The sequence below is a fragment of the Pneumocystis carinii genome (assembly GCF_001477545.1).
Source record: "Pneumocystis carinii B80 chromosome Unknown supercont1.9, whole genome shotgun sequence".
Taxonomy (NCBI): Eukaryota; Fungi; Ascomycota; class Pneumocystomycetes; order Pneumocystales; family Pneumocystaceae; genus Pneumocystis; species Pneumocystis carinii.
The window spans coordinates 312,249-332,387 of record NW_017264721.1 but is presented as its reverse complement, the minus strand read 5'-3'; the positions used below and the strand labels follow the sequence as shown (position 1 = coordinate 332,387).

Genomic DNA, 20,139 nt, shown 5'->3' with positions numbered 1-20,139 from the left:
TTTATCTATTTTAAAGACTTATCAAAGTGTATAAAATAAGGTTTTTGACGATTAAAAGTTAGAATATTCGAAGTGAATTTTTTCGAATCAATAATCATATGTTTTCAGATGTCTGTGAATATTGGGTTTACCTTGTTACGGAGGATTTACTTTGCCTTGAAGACCAGTTGGTTCATTTGAAAGAGGTGCAAGAAATTGTAAACACCCAGTTTATGTCATGGACCAAAGAATATATATGGCATTATGAGCCTTTTCGATTAGAAATTCAAGATATACCAGGTTTGAAATAGAGTTTAAAGATGATATGTAAGAAACTAATGAATAAATATAAATAGGACCAGTTCATTTGTATGGAAAGACAAATTTCCGTGAAGGAAACCAAGATGAATGGACAATAGTGTTCATATTAAGGGAAATAACAAGAAATATTAAAGATATTTATGTCAGGCATGTAATGGAGAAGTTTTTAGGAGAAATGGTTAAATGAAAAAAATAGAATTATAGATTCAGACGGGGAATTTTTATTAATAGAGAGTTCAAGGAAACTTCCTCGGTGGATTAATGAAAAAAATTCAGCATATCGTGTAGGATTTAATTAAGGTTTATGAAAAAAGGTTAACTCAGCAAAGGTATGGATGAATCAAGGACGATTATTAATAATTCCACCGGAAAATGATAAAAAAAAGAAAGAAATTAAAGGATTAACATTGTCAGAAGGACTATTCTTTTTACGAAATAAAGCGAAACAATTGATACATGATGAGAAGATAGAGAAAGAAGCATTTCGTAGGATCAAAGGGTTTGTATAGAAAAAATGGAAAAATAAGATTTAATTAAAATGGTTAAGATATCCAGAAAAGATGAAGGAAAATCTTCATCGAACACAAGTGATAGTACCTCGAAAAATAGCACATATTCTTCATACAGAGCCGAATTTGATATCAGCAGCAATACATGAATTTTGCCAAAGAGATCCAATATCTTTTAAGGTTTATAAATTATAATCTATAAAGGTAGAAAATATGCTTATTTCTCATAAAGGTATGTGAAAAAATGAAATATTTTTATCCAGAAGATATGGTATCTGTTGTTATTAAAATGACGAAAACACTATACGCACAATTAAAAGGACAATTATTTGAAAAGCATCCTTTATTTAATCTTTCAGGATCAGATTATGATCAAAATGTGATGGGTATGAAAATCACATATGGATTTGAAATGTTAACTACAAAAATACCTAAAAATCGTCCCGAGGTATGTTGTATATAATTGGAGTATTAAGGTTCACCAAATACAAGTATTCTTTAAAATCAGATCCAGAATGGAAGATGTTTATAAAAAAGTTAAACATAGCTGGTTATTTCGAAAATGAAAAAGAAGGTTCAGAAAAATACAAATCTTTAGAAAAACATGCAGAAGAATGCTTTTTAAAATCATGTCCATCTAACCTTCCTATTACAAATAACCCAGGATTACGAATATTTAATATTTTAGAACATCCTCTTCCAACAGACGAAGAAATTGCAGAATGGCCTAATTCATATGATAGTGACAGCTTTTTAAATGTAAGCCCAGAAGAATTGGATGAACTAATGCGTTCAAAAACCGAAATTTCATCAGATGAAGATAATATTGGAGAAACGCCAAAACATAAACATGTTTCAGATAAACCAGTCGAATCAGTCATAGAGAAATTCGAAGATTTCATAAATAATGAAAATGCAGGGCTTTATGGCGCAGAGTTGGAATGGTAAGCATATTTTTTAATCATATAAATATAGCTTTTTTAATAATAATAAAAGCGATTCCTTTACTGATGATACAACTACTGATAGTAATATAAGTTTTGATGCAGATGAATTCATAAAAATCATGAAAGAAACATTAGGTAAAAGCAAAATAAATGATGCTTTCATATTTTATTTTTAAAATGTACTAACTTGTTTAGATTTTGCAGATGAACCAATGACAGAAGTCAAAGATGATAAAATACAGAGTGAATCGTTACAAGATGAAGAAGAAGAAGAAGAAGAAGATAAACTTGAACTTAAAGATTTTATGGATGCTATGGATACAGAACTTTTATCTACAACTTTAAAAGATTCATTTTCAAATCTACCAAACGATACGGTTGATTCTATCAACGAGCAAGATAAAATCGATGCAAACATGCATTATAATCTACTCAAAAATCTTTATGAAAGCGTTAATAGTCAACAAGATGCAACAGGTCCAGCAAATACAATGTTAAAAAGTATGCATCTTTCGCTACCATCAACACATTTACCAACATAATTAATTTTTCACTTTTTTATAACAAAAAAACTATCATAATCATTCTTTTTTCAGGAAAAACTACATCTTAATTCTTATTTGGTATAACAATATTTATTTTTCAACTAAAGTGAAGCCATCCTCTTTTTACGGTGCTAAGCATAAAGAACTCACATAACCCTAAATTAGATCTTGCATAAAACTTATAAAATACAGTTAAGTCTATTCGATATACATCATATATCTTTAGAAAAACATACATAGTTTGATACTTGTATTTTTTTCTTAATCTAACTTATTCATATCTTTTATATTATCAACTACAAAAACACTTCAGGCAAAACTAATATACATAAATCATCATCTATTAAGGCTGATTCAAATAAAGATAAAACGTTTATCTGATTATTGACTAGCTGTTTCTTTTATTCATCTACTTTTTTCCGGGTTAACTGCCTATTACAAAATTGAGATCGATCTTCAAATATTTTTATTTTTTTTCGATTTTATTGCTTAGTTTAATCCAAAATACTAGAAGAACATATGTTACCAGTAGTGGACACGGTTGAGCAAACACATATGCCAGGGAATGTAGTATCTCCTAAAGTTTTGATGGATTTAATACCAAAATTAAAAATTTCTATGCAAGAAACGGATAAAAATGAAGTAATAAAAAATTCAGAGCAACATTCATCTGTTTCATGGGATCCAGATACTTGTGAAAACTTATATATTACGCTGGAAGAGCAAATTGAATCAAAAGATACATTAGCTCGAGAACAAGCCTTAAAAGCACTATTATTAACATTAGATGCAACAAATAAAAGAGTTGAGCCGTATCTGGTTCGTTTATTACCGAGGGTTCTGAAGCAAGTTGGTTTGGAGAAGGTGGCAGCCGTCCGAACACAAGCATCTACGGTTGCTGAAGATATTATTAAAACAATGAATCCATATGCAGTTAAAACAATACTTTCCCATGTCACAAATTCGATTAAAACATCGGGAAAATGGATGGAAAAGATGTGCGCATTCCGATTACTGGATATGCTGGTTGAAAAGGCGCCGTGCCAGATGTCATATAGACTTCCGGAATTAATTCCAATTTTATCAGAATCTATGTGGGATACAAGAACAGATATTAAGAATCAAGCACGTAAAACGATGACGAGTGTTTGTACATTAATATCTAATCCGGATATTGATAAGTTTATTCCGGTTCTTATTGATTGTATTGCCCAACCGGAAAAAGTTCCGGAAACCATTCATACGCTTGGTGCAACGACATTTGTTCAAGAAGTACATGCGTCAACGTTGTCCATTATGGTTCCTTTGCTTTACCGGGGTTTAAATGAGCGTGAGACAACGATTAAACGAAAATCCGCTGTAATTATTGACAATATGTGTAAACTCGTTGAAGATCCTTATATTATTGCACCATTTTTACCGAAGCTGATACCAACGCTTGAACATATTAAAGAAACGATTGGAGACCCCGAATGTAGGTCAGTAGTTAACCGCTCTTTAGCTACATTGATTCGTGTTGGAAATGTTAAAGAAGGAAAAATACCCGAGGTTTTGAATATCGCTAAGCCAGAAAATTGTATGGAAACACTTCTTTCAATTCTTAAAGGGCAGGAACTAGTACCGGTATCGGATGTTTATTTAAATTATATTTCATGTATAGCATCTCAGCTTATTGATGAGAAGAACAATGAAGTTGTTGATTGGGATGTTAACATTTCTCCATATCTGCAACCTATTATACTCAAGGCAGATATTAATTGTATCATTGATCAATTTAGGAAACGATCTATTTCGGGTTTCCATAGTTCTTCCGCTGAATCAGAAGAGGAAGAAGGAGAAGATTTATGTAATTGCGAATTTTCTCTTGCATATGGTGCAAAAATTCTTTTAAACAGGACATCCCTGAATCTCAAGCGTGGTTATAGATATGGTCTTTGTGGGCCTAATGGTTCCGGAAAGTCAACTCTTCTTCGCTCTATTTTTAACGGTCAACTTGAGGGTTTTCCTACAGAATTAAAGACAGCATATGTCGAACATGATATCGATGATACGGAATCAAAAACATCTGTTTTTGATTTTATAGCAAATGATCCATCAGTCGTTGTTAAGAATAAACAGGAAGTAATAAGTTCGCTTTTGGAACATTCTTTTACGGAGGATATGCTTTCAATCCCTATTTCCAATCTTTCTGGTGGATGGAAGATGAAATTAGCTCTTGTTCGTGCTATGCTTCGACAGGTCGACATTTTATTGTTAGATGAACCCACGAATCATTTGGACGTAAAGAATGTTGCCTGGCTCGAGAATTTCCTAACTTCACAAACTCATATTACTAGCATTATTGTTTCACACGATTCTAAGTTCTTGGATAACGTCGTTCAAGCTATCATTCATTACGAACATTTTAAACTTAAAAAATATATGGGTAATATGAGTAAATTTATTACATTAGTTCCATCTGCTCGGTCTTATCAAGACATTTCTATGTCTGAAATTGAGTTTTCATTTCCAGAACCAGGTTACTTGGAGGGAGTTAAGACTAAGCAGCGTGCTATTTGTCGTATGCGAGACATAGAATTTCAATACGAAGGAACTAGCGAGCCTCAAATTAAAAATGTTTCGCTCCAGGTTTCTTTATCATCACGTATTGCTGTTATAGGTCCCAATGGTGCAGGAAAATCTACCTTAATTAAAGTTCTTTGTGGTGAACTTATCCCACAAAAAGGTGAAGTTTGGTGCCATCCTAATCTTCGAATTGCATATGTTGCTCAAGCTGCATTTGTACACCTGGGTTCTCATGAAAATAAAACGCCATCTGAATATATTCAATGGAGATACCGAACTGGCGAAGATTCCGAAACCATAGATAGAGCCTCTCGACAATTAACAGAAAATGATGAACACCTTATGAACAAGATCTTTAAAATCAATGGAACCAGTAGAAAAATTCAAGGAATACATTCTCGAAGGAAGCTTAAAAACTCGTATGAATACGAATGTTCATTTCTTGTTGGAGAAAATGTTGGAGAAAAAAATGAACGATGGGTACCATTACCTAGTATGAATAATGAATGGTTACCACGAGGAGAATTGATTGAATCTCATTCCAAAATGGTCGCAGAGGTTGACATGAAAGAAGCTCTAAAATCAGGATCTTTTCGTCCTTTAGTTCGTAAAGAAATTGAGAAACATTGCGAAAGTTTTGGACTTGATGCAGAAATTGTTACACATTCGAGAATTAAAGGCTTATCAGGTGGTCAGAAAGTTAAACTTGTCCTTGCAGCTGGTTCATGGTTAAAACCTCATGTTATTGTTTTAGACGAGCCTACGAATTATCTTGATCGTGATTCTTTAGGCGCTCTTTCTAAAGCTCTTAAAAGTTTCGAAGGAGGTGTTGTTATCATTACACATTCAGTCGAGTTTACAAAGAATCTTACTGAAGAAGTTTGGAGTGTGCAAAATGGACAAATGACACCATCTGGGCATAACTGGGTTCAAGGTCAAGGAACAGGACCTAGGCTTCAAGAACAAGAGGAGGAGGATACGTTTGATGCATTGGGTAATAAAATTGAGGCAAAAAAGAAGGCCAAAAAATTAACCAGTTCCGAATTAAGAAAGAAGAAAAAGGAACGTATGGCTAGACGTAAAAAAGGTGAAGAAGTCTTTTCCGATGAAGATGATTAGAAGAAAAGTTCGATTCACTCCTAATTTAGCTCAATAAAATGCCCAACATCTATTTTCTATTCTTCTAACTTTCATATATTTTTTCTTTTTACTCTTCGAATCTTTAATAGTAATTGTAATACTCGAGGTTTTAGAATTGTACTACTTTCAACAAAAAATTCTCAAAAATCAATTTAACTTAGATCAGAATCAAATGCTATATAATTCAACATTACTTAATAAAAAAAAAAACTATAAAAATGCCTTTAATAGATTTAATTAGATAAATACATTAACTAGTTATTTCCATGTTTTTCTTAGTTTCCATTCTTAAAATAGCTCTAATAATTTGTAATTGTATCGGCTTTAACATTTTAAGTTTCCCTTCTGACGAAATAATAAATCCTGCACATCCAATTCGACATAGTTCAAGTTGATTAAAATCAATCGTTGTTTGTTCAAATAAATATTTCTTTAACCCTTCAAAAAATCCAAGTTCTCTATTTAATATTTTATAAAAAAATACCATTTAAAATATAATAATAAACCTTTCTCTCCATATTAACATATCTTGCCCTTTAACTCCCACTATGATTCGACGTAGCCCTTTAATTGATTTGGTCAAAAACATCAATTCCATTGATTGATATGCATCTTCTGTACCCGGTTCAACTGATTTAACATACATTTCTAATAAATCAATTAATGTCATCGATTTTAATTGAAATGGCATTCCCCATGAATCAAATCGACTTGTTAAGTAATTTAATACTATTTGTAACAATTCTCCGGGAATACGTGATATAAGCAATGGGTATTCCCTCCATCCTTCTTTTTTCTCTCCTAATGATACCAATAAACATGTATATATTATAGACTTTTCTGGCGTCTGATCTCCTGCAAATAAAAAATGCATCCAAATACATGATCCAAGGCCTTCATAAGGCGCTACTAATTTCCATAAACACTTCTCAATAACCGTAAAACCCGGTAATCTTGTTCTACGAATAATATCTAATAAATCTCTTGAATAGATTATTAAAGAGTCCTCTGAAAATTGAAAAAAAGGTGTTAATCTTGTTAATGTCATTGAATGATTAAACCAATTGAACGAATTTTCTAAAGATTCACCAAAAGTTTCATCAAAATCATGATTCATCTTAAGATGTTTTTAATAGCTTTTTAATAACTTTTTAAGCTTTCTTAAGAATTTTTAACTTTTCTTAATTTTTTCTTAACTTTTTCTTAATATTTCTTAACATCTTTCTTAACGACTTTAATTTTTTTATTAACTTTTATTAACTTTTCTTAAGGTTTGTTAAGAATTTCTTAACTTTTATTAACAACTTTTTAAGATTTCCTAATTTTTCTTAACATTTTCTTAACTTTTCTTAACAACTTCTTAACATTTTATTAACAACTTCTTAATATTTATTAAAAAAAGTTAAACAAAATTATGAGCTATCCAGGCGCAAGATACCACAAATACCACCCGAATACACCAAGTTGCAAGAATAACTATGTATATTCACAATTTACACCTAATATGTATCATTTTTTTAAGGAAAATATATACATTTTTTAATAATATTTTTATAGGGCACCAAATGCCCAAGGACCTTATGGATATTATAATACGGGACCTAACGTACCACCGCCTTATCAATATGAGGCGCCAGTAGCAGGATATCAGGCGAATACGGGAGGACAAACGGGTTATCCATATAATTTTGAATATTCGAACTGTTCAGGGAGAAAAAAAGGATTATTTATTGGTATTAACTATATAAATACATCTAGACAGCTTTCAGGATGTGTTAATGGTGATTACAAATAGTTTTTGAGGGTTTAGAGGTTACTTAAGAAGATTATAGATGTAAATAATATTTCACAATTTGTTCGAGGTAATATGATTAAGAAAATACAAGAAGATAAGTGCAGAACAGGGAAAGAACGGTATGGATATAATGTTGATGATATGGGTATTTTATTATTTTTTTTATAATAGTTAATAACAGGGTTAGTTTTCCTTACAGATAATCAAACAAATCCTCGCTCTATTCCAACTAAAAGAAATATTATTGATGCGATGAAATGGCTTGTTAAGGATGCTAGACCGAATGTATGTTGATAAATTTATATATTTTTCTTACATATATATATAGGACAGTCTTTTTTTTCATTATAGTGGTCATGTATATTTTTATTATTAAATGAATGAGGGGATTTATTTTGTTTAGGGGGGTCAAATAGATGATCTTGATGGAGATGAGGAAGATGGAAGCGATGAAGTAATATATCCATCTGATTTTGACCGGGCAGGTTATATTACGGACGATGAAATGCATAATATTCTTGTTAGACCTTTACCACCTGGCTGTCGTCTTACAGCTATATTTGACTGTAAAAATATTTTTTTGATTAATGTATATTAAAAATATTTAGGTTGTCATTCTGGATCTATTTTAGATTTACCATTTACTTATGTAAAATAAAAATAAAAATAGGAATATAGATTAATATTTTTTAGTCAACAGAAGGAAAACTTAAGGAGCAAAATCTTCTATCAGATTCAGCAAATAAAATATTAAGAGAAGGGCCATCAACAAAAAATATGATGGGAATGACTTCTTCTATTTTTAAAGTATTTAAAAGAGCTGCAGGCTCTGACAACAGTATGCAAGCAAAATATGCAAAAGCATCGCCTGCAGATGTAATTATGTTTTCAGGGTATTTTAAATATTTTTTAGTAGATCGACTAATTCTATAATAGCTGTAAAGATTCACAAACTTCAGTCGATACATGTATAAGAAACCAAGCTACTGGTGCAATGAGTTGGGCTTTTAGGAACGCACTTCTAAAGATGCCATATCAATCATATTTACAACTATTGAATTCTATCAGATTTGAATTGTCTCAAAAATATGATCAAAAACCCCAACTGAGGTAAATATAATTTTTAAAAAATTATATTTAATATATTATAGCTGTTCTCACCCAATTGATTTGAATCGTATGTTTATTTTGTAATAACCTGCTTTGTATATAACTTAAATAAATTTATACTCTTAAACTAGATCCATTATATTTCAGCGCACTTAATGTTATAAATTTATGAAAAAGATAAACATCTATTAAATTGTTTAATATAAATACAGCCTTTTTTTAAATCAAACTAGCTAAATTTTTAATTTACTGATACGAAATTGCTATTAAACCAAAGAAATGAACTATGTAAAACAAAACTCTATATAACCATATGCAGATTCTTTTGAGAAAATTAACCATGTATTATGTGAATCAGAATTAGTCATAAAAATTTGAATATTTTTTTGAATAATTGTTAGTATATAAACAATTTATAGGTTCCATTGGAATTTCCTGGCCTAGTGGTTCTACCGGTAGCGCCTCTTGGATCATTAGAAGGCTGAATAAGTCCCAAGTTTTTAAGAAAAGCAATATTATTAAGAGATTTTGGAAATTTAGAATGCCCTAGAGCTGGAACAAGAATAATCATAAGAAAAAGTAAAAAAAGACCAAAGAACAAAGTCGCATATCGACGAACAATCCTTTTTCGAAGCTTATTTTGTTTCAATGAAAATATAGGTGGTCGAATTTGTCGAGAAGGTCGAAGCCAAAATAGAAGCATAGAATGCCAGCGATCAATATAAGGTATAGCCAATATAGGTGTTAGAATAAATAACAATAAATGTCCAAGGCAAAAATCAGCAGAAAAAAGAGATAACTCAATAACTTTGCAAACAAATTCTCGGGCAGGTTGAGACATAGCATAAACACCTAAATTATTACTATACCATCGTCCCGTCCTAAAATTGTAAAATTCAAGATTTCTTTATATAATGAAAAATGTATGCTTACCACCATGCCAAATTGGACCCATCATGCTTAAATTCACGAGTAAGAATCATTATTGTTAATATCTTTAAGAAAGCTCGTTGAAGAGATATCATAGTAACTAATCCTAAAATAGTTTTAGAGAAAGACCATCCTTCTAAAAACCATAAAACTTCAAAAAATGTCACCAAGATTATTACAGCTATTGCGTGAGAAATAGTCGCTAAAACAGCTCCAAATTTCTTGCAACAAATAGTTAAAATTGGACCCATACAGCACGCCATACCGAAAAACACAAAGGCAACCATTGCATTAACACAGATCGGCGCAAATGACACAATTGCAATACGGATCAAAGGATTTGATCCATTTTTAGCGGGATTTGATTTACCGAATGGCTCAAATCCAGGCCGTGAATTTATAAAACAATATGGAACAAGTGATAAAAGTACCAAGATCATTGGCCCAATAACTTCGCTAAAAAAAACATTACTAAATCCGGCTCTAGGAATATCTCCTGAAAGCTTTTCTGATGGTTGCCCGAGTGCTTTTCGTTTAAACCCGGTTATCCTAGTTCTAGATAAACGACAATAACCAATCCAAGAATTTGCGTGTGATCTAGAATTACCACGAGATAACCAACGAATGAATTCCCTATAATCCACGAAAAAATCTGTCCATGAAAATTGATGTGGATTAAAGATAAATGGAGATATACAAAGGGCCAATACTGAAACCCAAAAGTACACTAAATGAGGTATCCACATTGTAACCGTCGCAAATAAAAGCATAATAAGGGTACGAGAACCCAAGTATATAGATGCGCCAGCAAATCTTGAAAAAAGAATTGAAAATGGAATTCTAGTAGTGGCAAATCCACGACCAGTTCCAATATATCGAGCACCACCGAATGCAAGATTTTGAAGCAAAGAATTGGCATAGATTTGAGAAACAAACACTTCGAATAAAGGAGATAAAGAACCAAAATGTTTGGCAAGCCGTGTAGAAGCCCTCCATACTCCCCTTTCAGTCAATTCTTGAACAACCAAGGGTATAAATGCAATAAAGAAAACGATAAATATAGAAATAATACTACGCTTTATCCAATCAAGTACAGGAGCAATAGAATAACATCCCACCGGAAGATATGGATCTGTTATAGGTTGTCCTCGACGAGGCCTACATATAAGCAAAATATTATACATTGATCCCAAATTTATCATAACAATCATGAGTAATTGTACCGAAAGAATAATAAAAAGATTATTGATATGAAATCCAGGATGCGCATAATAAAACGATAAAAACCTATCCAGTGGAAGTTGCGTGCCAAGATAATAATATTCTCTAGAAAGCATTTGTTCACCCATTCCTGTACCAACCTTTGTAGTGAAATTTAGAATAGAACCGAATCCAAGATCACGACCTTTTCCACACTGATAATATTCACAATGCTTAATACGACCGCCTCTAAGTAATGCAGTCATGCCGGCATATATATCTTCATTGAGGTGTAAACCCTTTTGAGCCTTTGAAACACCTCCTCTAGTAGTCATAAAAGGACCATTCAAGAAATCAGGATGACCATAATGAAGCTTTCCGCCGATCTGTGCTAAAGTACGTGCAAACAATGTTCCAAAAGTTTGTTCTTTCCCTGCAGCTACGTCACCCAAAACACCTATATTTTCTGAAAAAATGTATTCTCGAGCGCCTAAAATAGCCACTGGATTAGTAGCACTCGAAATTTCATTTGGATTATACGGTGACTCCTCTGTAGGAGTCATTTCTTCAAATTCGGCTAAAACCGAACGAATCTTTAAACATTCTTCCAGATAATTGTCTTGATTAGCGTCAATGAGTTGAATGTATTCCCCACGATAAAATATAATCGCATGATTCTGATTATCACTTTTACCATCGCCAAGAATAGGATTACCAGATAATTGAATTCTAAACTTTGGTCGTCGTTTACCATTTTCCATAATTTCCGAATAACCATCGATCAAGGAAGAGTATATTTTCGGTTCATCTCCTTCGTTCATCGGAGGCTCTTCATCCAAATATGCAATTTGAAGATCTGGATAAGCACGAAGAAGAAATTCCGTATTCTCCAATTCTTCTTTACTAAATTTGAAGAACCGTTGCATTGATATGACAAATTTGAATTTCCTACGTGCCATCCTTTCTAATTCATGTTCCAATTTATCAGTATTTCCACCGAACATTTGAACAACATCAGGATTTTCAACACGATAAAGAAGCTTAATAGCACGTGAATAATTCATAAATCCAGAAACAGTTCTGTATAAAGTTTGAGAACGTAATGATGCCCAAATACGTGTCCTTAATGTATACTCTGGCGCAGAAGATTTAAATCCAACACAATAAAAGGGTAAATCATCGATCTTGCTTTTCACCGTATCCTTTTCATCTTTATCAAAAGGAACTCCTCCATTATAAAGTGAAGTCTCTTCGGCTAATATCTTGGTATCCTTAACAAAACAATCCCATTCTACAGGATGCAATTGTTTAAGATATTCCAGCAATGTCACTCTTGATAATTGATCATCCTCACGAATAATCTCCCTTAAAGAGTATAAAATCTTTTCTCCATAATGAGGAACAAGAACGGTAAACGTAGGCATATTATCGACAGGAAGGGGTTCAGGAATCGGAGTAGAAAGAGATTGAGCGAAAAACGAAATACGACGTTCTGCTTCACTATGTGAAGGAAAAAACTCCGTTTTAAAAGAATGATCCTCTTGTGATATGAAAAATGTTGGCGCCCTTAACGTTCTTTTTCCCTCTTGTTCAGAAGGAACCTACGAATCATTAGGAATAAAGGAAAGAAAAAAAAAACCCTCTCCCCCCCTCCCCCTCCAATGATAATACTAAGATCATACATACCTGATGATATAATAACTTTTGAACATGATCAATTGCAAGAAGATGTTCACGATACATCGATATAACAACGGCATTCCAAACTTGTGAAATAAGAACTTTAGGTTTATATTTTATTTCCATATCATTTGTAGCCAGAATCTTAGAATAAATCCTTTTCGGCATTCTTGAGAATATATTCCGCCAAGGTGTCCATATAGAAACTCCCAAATAAAATGACCTAGCGACTGAACAAATAGTATTCCAAATGATATACCATAAATACGTGTCTAAAAAGAATAATACCAGATCAGTGATATACATTATTCCAAGAGTGATCTTGGCTTGATATGGACAAAGCGAAGAACCAAGATACCGAATACCACAATGACCTATAGTCATTGTGTTAAGATACCTAATAGGATCTCTCAAAGAAAGAGACAAGAAGAAATAGGATTCTGCAAATTTGCAAGCAAACACGGCTATCCAAAGACCATAGCTAAGCCATAAGTCGTTACCTTTCAATTTAGCAAAATTAGCGGTAAAAGTTTGACTTGCAACATAACGTCGTGTTTTTTTATATAAATAATTCCCAAACAAACCCCCTAAAGGCATGATTGCAAAAAATAAAAATGTAAAGATTGCAATCAAAAAGTGCATAATACTTATGAGTGTTGTGACAATGCTAACATTCGGTTTCCATGGAGCAAATTTTATTACATATACACCAGGTGCAACATTGATAATGAAAAATAGGATAAGGAATAATAAACGCCTAGTTAAATGCTGAGCGCCAGGCCATTTTCGAGGAACATATGCCCATTCGGCCAATGTGGCAACAATCATTAATAATGAAGCAACACCCCCGCCAAAACCAACGGCACTCATACGATAGGCAAAAGGTGGTTGATTATCGAGCGATTGCTGATAATTATGAGTATAAACGGTTGGTGAATTTGCTGCAGTGTAAAACCAATATACGGTTATATGAATAATCCAGATTCGATTAAAATTAGTGAATAAATGAAACCAGCTCCGAGTTTCGCGATAAGTTTTAAAAAATGCTTTCTTCCATACTACATCTTTAAACCTGGGATACCTCTGATCCAAGGGTAAATCAACCATACGAGTTTTATCAGAAAGGACGATACGTTGAATGCCCTCTGGATACCAAAACAATTGGTTAATATCATCATAACCAATGATTTTATTATGATCACGCTCACGACGAACATATCTGCCATTAATGATTTCATAGCCTTGATCACGCATATATGCATAAAGGGGTGTAATAACATCGTTAAGATAGGATCCTTCGGGTGCCGGCTCGACCATTGCTTGACATTGTGGAGAATTCAGATAATCATTAGCACATTTGAAAATGAAACAAAGGCATTCAGGTGTAAAACGAACTTGATTCGCCTCACCCCAACAAAGCAAATAAAGGGCTAATTCTCTAGCCCTATCATATTGACTCATTTGAGTGCATCTAGTCTTCCATCGATATATCGCAGATTCCAAGGAATTATCCCCATCCAATGCTTGTAGAATACTTTTTGATGCTGAATTTTTTTGAAATTTTTTCGAAGACTTTTGTGAATAATTCGATTTTCTATTCTTATCAAGATCCATATTAGAAAATCCTACTGCATCATCTAAATCAAATTGTGCCGCGAAATACCAATTCCTGTAATTCGCATTATCCCCACCAATATAATCCGCATGAAGAGATAACAATGCTTGATTCGGCGTCATTCGACTGGCACGTGAATCCAAAAGTACCATCATATGATCATACATGTTTCGCATGGAATCCCTTTGAAACCCAAATTTATTCGTAAGATCGATAAATATATCCTCTATTTCTTCTTTAGAAATGGGTATTTGATTTTCCGCTGTCCATGCTGGGTAAGGCTCACGAGATCTCGCTGACGTCATCATAGCCGCTTGATTATAGTACATACCGTAAATTGGCGTACTTGCTCCCGATGATCGATTTCCCGTATACGATATTTGAGAATCCGGACGATATCCACGTTGTCGTGATGCCATTTGATTCAACGATTCCGTACTAGGCTCATACGACCGATATCGCTCGTCAAATCGTCCATACGAATCATATTCCGCCGCTCGAACCATGTCCGATCGCATCGTAAAATCCGAAAACGTCTCCGATGCCTCGGATGACCCTCTACGCTTTCCTTTACGATCATACATATAATATTCATCTTGTCCTTGGAAATACGGCATAGAACGTTGATCAACCATAGGCACCCCATACGCATCTATCATAAAAAACATAAATTGGCTCCATTACCCCTCAAAATATCTTTTTTTATACCATACGTATCTCCAACATATCCATCTTGAGGATAATCATAATACCCCTCCTCCTGACGATAATATCCTTCCTCCCCACTATTATACATCTCATGCCCTTGTCCATTATACATAGCACCCCCTCCATCATACTCATCATAATATTCTTGTCCATATTCCGGTCCATAATACCCCCCCTGTTGCTCATACACTCCCGATCCATAAGAACCATTATTAAACCCCGTATTATCATAACTATGCTCCCCATAATACCCTCCATTCTGCCCTCCATACGAATCATCGTAATAATGCTGTTGTTGTGACATCTTATAACAGCTCCTTATTCTTGTTTTTCATCCAACAAAACGGAAAAAAAGGGACGCTTCTAAATGATCCAATTCCTCTGCATCAACCGTATCTGCGTTGCCCTTCAATTAATAGTTTCTCCACTTAATCTCCCTTATTAAATGCCTTTTTCCTGCATCTTTTTTGTTTTGGTTGGGTAGAAATTCGCGATCGTCGTTATTTCATTCGCGTTGCCATGGATACACCATCTGGTTGTCATGACAACAGTCACGTGATATATATATAATAAATCATTGCTTTTTTTTATTAAATAATAATCATTTTTATATTTTACGCGTCAATTTAATAAAAAAACGCGTATTTTGACTTTATTTATCTATTTTTATCTATTTTTATGTATTTTATCTATTTTTTTAAATAATCTTTTAATTACGTGTCACCCTTCTATCTGACATTTTTTCCTGAATTTATATAAATCATTCAATTATTCCTTTTTTTTTAATATTTACTAACCTTTTTGTATCAGCTATTATTATATGACAATAAAGACGCGTTCGAAGCACGCTTGAAAATCGATTCGTATTGCTGCTCTGCTCTATAATAAGGATAAGATTATAATCTGAATTGAGGAATTTATCTACATATGTATTTGGGATATCCGATATTTTATATTGTTATATTTTGGTATACGATTAGATATACCTACGCAGGAGGGCAAACGGTATATGCATATGGTAATAAGCTGTTTTATTCGAATGGGACGCAATTTTTGATAAAAGGTGTTGCATATCAATCACCGTTGGGACTGGGAGAACCGGGACATTATAGGGATCCATTGGCAGATAGGGAAGCATGTAATCGGGATTTGCGGTATTTTTTAGATCTTGGGATAAATACGATTAGGGTGTATACGGTGGATCCGGAGAATAATCATGATTATTGCATGGAAGTTTTTGGAAGGAATGGGATCTATGTTCTTTTGGATCTTTCAGAGCCAAGAAATTCTATAATTAGCACGGAACCGTCATGGAATGTGAGACTTTTTTGGAGGTATAGTCAAGTAATTGATGCGATGCATCGATATTCGAATTTACTGGGTTTTTTTGCGGGAAATGAGGTTATTCTTGATACGGAGAATACGCATTCAGCAGCATATGTTAAAGCAGCGATACGAGATGTGAAATCTTATATAAAAAAGAAAAAATACAGGAGAATTCCAGTAGGATACGCGGCAAATGATCATGAACATACGCGTATTCCGTCAGCGAATTATTTTGCATGTGGGGATCCAGATTCGGCAGCGGATTTTTTTGGAATTAATATGTAATCTATATTTATCTATATATATGTATAAAAGAGATATACTTATTATATATTAGTTATGAATGGTGTGAACCTACTACATATGAAACGTCTGGATATAGGGATAGAGTCAATGATTTTAAGCATTATAATATTCCAATATTTTTTTCTGAATATGGTTGCAATATTGTAAATGGAAGAATAGGCACTCGTACTTTTAAACAAGTTGAGCATATTTATTCCGAAAAGATGACGCAAGTGTTTTCCGGGGGAATTGTTTATGAATGGTTTCAAAATGTAAATAACTATGGATTAGTTAATTTGATGTCGGATAATACCATTTCTCCACGTGAGGATTACAAACATCTTAAAGAACAAATTGGTAAAATAAAACCTAAAATTGTTCACCGTTCAGAATATAGAGCAACAAATGGCCCTCCAGAATGCCCGGCTATTAGTCAATATTGGTCAGCATCGACAAGACTTCCTCCTATACCTAATTCAGAGCTTTGTGCATGTGCATCTAGAGCATCTTCATGTATTGCAGTAAACGATATCACAGATACAGAAATTTCCAGCATTTTTTCATATGTTTGTGGCGAAATTAGTTGTAAAGGTGTATCAGGAGATGGTAGAACAGGAGTTTATGGTGCATACTCCGTTTGCGAGCCCATTGATCAACTCAATATTATTCTTCATTCATATTATATTAAACACAGACAAGAGAGTGCTTGTAACTTTAAAGGACTCGCATATGTAGTAGTTTCAGAAACTACTAAAACATGTTCTTCATTATTACGAATTGTAGGAATGGATGGTTCTGGTAGCATTACAGGCCCCCCTGTCGCAGATGGTTTTGATAAAGAAAGAGATCCAAGAAATCGCAAAGACAATTCAGGAAAAACTATATATGCAAACTGGAAATTAATATTTAAAATTATTGCATATTTTTTTGGAATCATTATTCTTACTGCATAACATTCGATACACTTATATCACTCAATATTTTGGATATTTTGCATTCGAATATTGGCAAATCATATTCAATTAATTAATCCTTGCATTTTAAAATATTTTTATATATTTTTATCCGACATTATATTTATACAATTATTAAACTGCACTAGATTTCATATTTTTTCAGTCTATAAATTCAATATGATTCCTTAGTTAGAACCAATATATTTGATTGATTTAATACATATTTATACTAAAATTATTTTTTTCTAAGACCGCTATTTAAGACTCTGATATTTAAATATAATAAATAGTATTTAATTAACTTATATTATTTAAGAATATAAAGAGTTAACAATGCACAGTAATACAACTAAATATATGTTTAAATAGTAAATTTGTTTTAGGAACTCAAGATTTATATCAAAAAGATTTAAATCAAGCAAATTATGATACAAGTTCATCAATATCAGAAATAAGAAAGCGACAATCAAGAAAAGATGAAGTATTTATCATTAGATGTCTATATAAAGAGAAGAACTTATGTTTTTCAAGGCAATTCGGCGTAAAATTGAGAATGAATTAAGTAAAAAAAAACCAACAGCAGCACGTTTACATCCAGGTAAACAGGAATCCAGAACAGTATTATCATTGAAACCATCACCTCCTCTTACGGTTCAAATTGGTATTACTGTTTCAGAGGCATCTCAATTGATGGCAGCTAAAAGAGAGGATTGTATTTTAGTAGTTGATGATGATCAACATTTAATTGGTATTTTTACTGCAAAAGATCTTGCATTCCGTGTAGTAGGAATGGATATGGATCCAAGGAGTCTTTTTATTGAAGATATAATGACGGAAAATCCTTTATGTGCACGAAATGATACATCAGCAACAGATGCACTTGATCTTATGGTACATAAGGGATTTAGACATTTGCCAGTATGTGATGAAAACGGGAATGTTTCAGGAATATTAGATATAACAAAGTGTTTTCATGAGGCTATGAAAAAGGTTTGTATATTTTTTTTATTTAAATGGGTTATATATATATGTATGTTGTATAAGGTTGAGCGTGCATATTCAAGTTCTCAGCAATTATATGATGCTTTAGAAGGGGTTCAGACAGAATGGAGTCAAATACAACAACCTGAACAAATTTTTCAGTATGTTGAAACATTAAAACAAAGAATGTCAGGACCGAATTTAGCGAGTGCATTAGATGGAACCACGCCTATAACAGTAAATATACGAACTAGTGTTAGAGATGCGGCCTTTCTTATGAGAGAAAATAATACGACAGCAGTCTTAGTTATGGATCAAATGAATATTTCTGGAATTTTTACATCTAAGGATATTGTTTTGCGTGTTATTGCACCAGGACTTGATCCTGCAAATTGTTCTGTAGTTCGAGTCATGACTCCTCATCCTGATTGTGCTCCAATGGATATGAGTATTCAAGAAGCTCTTAGGAAAATGGATGGTAAGTCGTTTAATATTTAAACAATTTTTCATTATAATTCAAAATATCAACATTAATCTGTTTCAATAGAAGGTCATTATCTCAATCTTCCCGTATTAGATCAAGAATCTCAAGTCATTGGGATGGTTGATGTTATGAAATTAACATATCTCATTTTAGAACAAGTTTGTTAATTTTAATTTAATTTTAAAAAACAATTGATAAATTTAGATAAAGAATATTAACTCATCTGATGGTGATGGTCCTATTTGGAATAAATTCTGGAATACTATAGGTGGTGATACCGATTCTGTTTTATCTGATAATCAGCTTTCTGCATCTCATCCTTATCAATCTTTTTCATGCACTCCTTTATCTGAAAATCAACAAAACTTACAGGTCCTTTCACCTGAAGTTTCTCCAACAAAATTAACACAAAAAAATAATTGGGCTTTTCCAATTGATACATCTCTTCTTTCAAACAAAAATACATTACCATCAAATCAAACTCCTTTATTAAATCAAACTCCATTCGTTTTTAAATTTACCTCTCTTTATGGCAAAACACATCGAATACAACTTATTCCTCAAGCCGGTTTTCTATCTCTTAAACAAATTGTCATTGAACGTTTAAAATTAGAGCTTGATAAATTGGGTCATTCTGATGATTTAGCTATTAATTTTATTGACGATGATGGTGATATAATAGCAATCACAACCGATGATGATGTACTTCATGCTGTCGAACTTGCTTATAAAAATGGTGAAGATAAAGTAAATCTTATTATTCAACATCCAAATTTCTCTACTAATCAAAATTCTACCGATTCATCACCTCTTCAAAATAATCATAATAATCAAAATAATCACAATTCTACTTCAAATCTCTCCACCGTTTTCTTCTTTTCTGGCTCAATTGCTCTCTGCATCGCTACTATCGCTATTATCTACAGATACGTACAAAAATGTTTCTATTCTACTTGATTTTTTATCTTATTAACTTCTTTATTAGAGATATTTATCTATATATTTCTTTTTCAAAAAAAATCTTTCTTACAAAAAAAAATCTTTTACTACAATAACTACAACA

At 32.7% G+C, this 20,139-nt stretch overlaps 7 protein-coding genes across 7 annotated transcripts; 5 read left to right on the top strand and 2 right to left on the bottom strand.

Moving 5' to 3' along the window:
• The first annotated feature begins 52 nt into the window (after positions 1-52).
• On the top strand, positions 53-2,343 carry T552_02206 (hypothetical protein). Its single transcript, XM_018370759.1, has 9 exons — positions 53-279; positions 336-447; positions 497-584; positions 630-799; positions 848-989; positions 1,042-1,257; positions 1,302-1,753; positions 1,806-1,891; positions 1,952-2,343. The coding sequence occupies exons 1-9, from the start codon at positions 99-101 to the stop codon at positions 2,296-2,298; spliced, it is 1,794 nt and encodes a 597-aa protein (XP_018225648.1). The 5' UTR covers positions 53-98; the 3' UTR covers positions 2,299-2,343.
• Positions 2,344-2,774: 431 nt separating this feature from the next.
• On the top strand, positions 2,775-6,031 carry T552_02205 (elongation factor 3). Its single transcript, XM_018370758.1, has one exon. It carries the CDS (start codon positions 2,821-2,823, stop codon positions 5,983-5,985), a length of 3,165 nt encoding a protein of 1,054 aa, XP_018225647.1. The 5' UTR covers positions 2,775-2,820; the 3' UTR covers positions 5,986-6,031.
• A 182-nt stretch (positions 6,032-6,213) lies between these two features.
• Positions 6,214-7,169, bottom strand: T552_02204 (hypothetical protein). The gene is made up of 2 exons (XM_018370757.1): positions 6,513-7,169; positions 6,214-6,464 (listed from the first exon to the last, which is right to left on the bottom strand). The coding sequence occupies exons 1-2, from the start codon at positions 7,121-7,123 to the stop codon at positions 6,257-6,259; spliced, it is 819 nt and encodes a 272-aa protein (XP_018225646.1). The 5' UTR covers positions 7,124-7,169; the 3' UTR covers positions 6,214-6,256.
• Positions 7,170-7,375: 206 nt separating this feature from the next.
• Positions 7,376-9,041, top strand: T552_02203 (hypothetical protein). Its single transcript, XM_018370756.1, has 11 exons — positions 7,376-7,512; positions 7,564-7,787; positions 7,839-7,868; positions 7,917-7,946; positions 7,989-8,086; positions 8,130-8,159; positions 8,205-8,367; positions 8,410-8,450; positions 8,495-8,694; positions 8,738-8,911; positions 8,953-9,041. The coding sequence occupies exons 1-11, from the start codon at positions 7,421-7,423 to the stop codon at positions 8,993-8,995; spliced, it is 1,125 nt and encodes a 374-aa protein (XP_018225645.1). The 5' UTR covers positions 7,376-7,420; the 3' UTR covers positions 8,996-9,041.
• A 221-nt stretch (positions 9,042-9,262) lies between these two features.
• T552_02202 (hypothetical protein) lies at positions 9,263-15,394 on the bottom strand. Its single transcript, XM_018370755.1, has 4 exons — positions 15,045-15,394; positions 12,728-14,988; positions 9,845-12,642; positions 9,263-9,792 (listed from the first exon to the last, which is right to left on the bottom strand). Exons 1-4 carry the CDS (start codon positions 15,346-15,348, stop codon positions 9,309-9,311), a joined length of 5,847 nt encoding a protein of 1,948 aa, XP_018225644.1. The 5' UTR covers positions 15,349-15,394; the 3' UTR covers positions 9,263-9,308.
• Positions 15,395-15,927: 533 nt separating this feature from the next.
• On the top strand, positions 15,928-17,653 carry T552_02201 (hypothetical protein). The gene is made up of 2 exons (XM_018370754.1): positions 15,928-16,651; positions 16,708-17,653. Exons 1-2 carry the CDS (start codon positions 15,972-15,974, stop codon positions 17,606-17,608), a joined length of 1,581 nt encoding a protein of 526 aa, XP_018225643.1. The 5' UTR covers positions 15,928-15,971; the 3' UTR covers positions 17,609-17,653.
• Positions 17,654-17,902: 249 nt separating this feature from the next.
• T552_02200 (hypothetical protein) lies at positions 17,903-20,106 on the top strand. Its single transcript, XM_018370753.1, has 7 exons — positions 17,903-17,951; positions 17,995-18,092; positions 18,143-18,601; positions 18,656-19,070; positions 19,140-19,234; positions 19,281-20,016; positions 20,062-20,106. Coding segments are annotated over exons 1-7 (1,812 nt in total). The 5' UTR covers positions 17,903-17,944; the 3' UTR covers positions 20,064-20,106.
• Positions 20,107-20,139: the final 33 nt, after the last annotated feature.

Coding starts and splice junctions, on each gene's coding strand:
- T552_02200 (XM_018370753.1), top strand. Junction 18,602..18,655: donor TTCATGAGGCTATGAAAAAG/GTTTGTATATTT, acceptor ATGTTGTATAAG/GTTGAGCGTGCATATTCAAG. Junction 19,235..19,280: donor CATATCTCATTTTAGAACAA/GTTTGTTAATTT, acceptor TGATAAATTTAG/ATAAAGAATATTAACTCATC.
- T552_02204 (XM_018370757.1), bottom strand. CDS start 7,123: ATGAATCATGATTTTGATGAAACTTTTGGTGAATCTTTAGAAAATTCG. Junction 6,465..6,512: donor ATGTTAATATGGAGAGAAAG/GTTTATTATTAT, acceptor AATATTAAATAG/AGAACTTGGATTTTTTGAAG.
- T552_02205 (XM_018370758.1), top strand. CDS start 2,821: ATGTTACCAGTAGTGGACACGGTTGAGCAAACACATATGCCAGGGAAT.
- T552_02201 (XM_018370754.1), top strand. CDS start 15,972: ATGTATTTGGGATATCCGATATTTTATATTGTTATATTTTGGTATACG. Junction 16,652..16,707: donor GATTTTTTTGGAATTAATAT/GTAATCTATATT, acceptor ATTATATATTAG/TTATGAATGGTGTGAACCTA.
- T552_02203 (XM_018370756.1), top strand. CDS start 7,421: ATGAGCTATCCAGGCGCAAGATACCACAAATACCACCCGAATACACCA. Junction 8,087..8,129: donor TTAAGGATGCTAGACCGAAT/GTATGTTGATAA, acceptor ATATATATATAG/GACAGTCTTTTTTTTCATTA. Junction 8,695..8,737: donor GATGTAATTATGTTTTCAGG/GTATTTTAAATA, acceptor ATTCTATAATAG/CTGTAAAGATTCACAAACTT.
- T552_02206 (XM_018370759.1), top strand. CDS start 99: ATGTTTTCAGATGTCTGTGAATATTGGGTTTACCTTGTTACGGAGGAT. Junction 800..847: donor GCATTTCGTAGGATCAAAGG/GTTTGTATAGAA, acceptor AAAATGGTTAAG/ATATCCAGAAAAGATGAAGG. Junction 1,258..1,301: donor TACCTAAAAATCGTCCCGAG/GTATGTTGTATA, acceptor ACCAAATACAAG/TATTCTTTAAAATCAGATCC.
- T552_02202 (XM_018370755.1), bottom strand. CDS start 15,348: ATGTCACAACAACAGCATTATTACGATGATTCGTATGGAGGGCAGAAT. Junction 14,989..15,044: donor ATATGTTGGAGATACGTATG/GTATAAAAAAAG, acceptor TTTTTATGATAG/ATGCGTATGGGGTGCCTATG. Junction 12,643..12,727: donor AAAAGTTATTATATCATCAG/GTATGTATGATC, acceptor AATGATTCGTAG/GTTCCTTCTGAACAAGAGGG.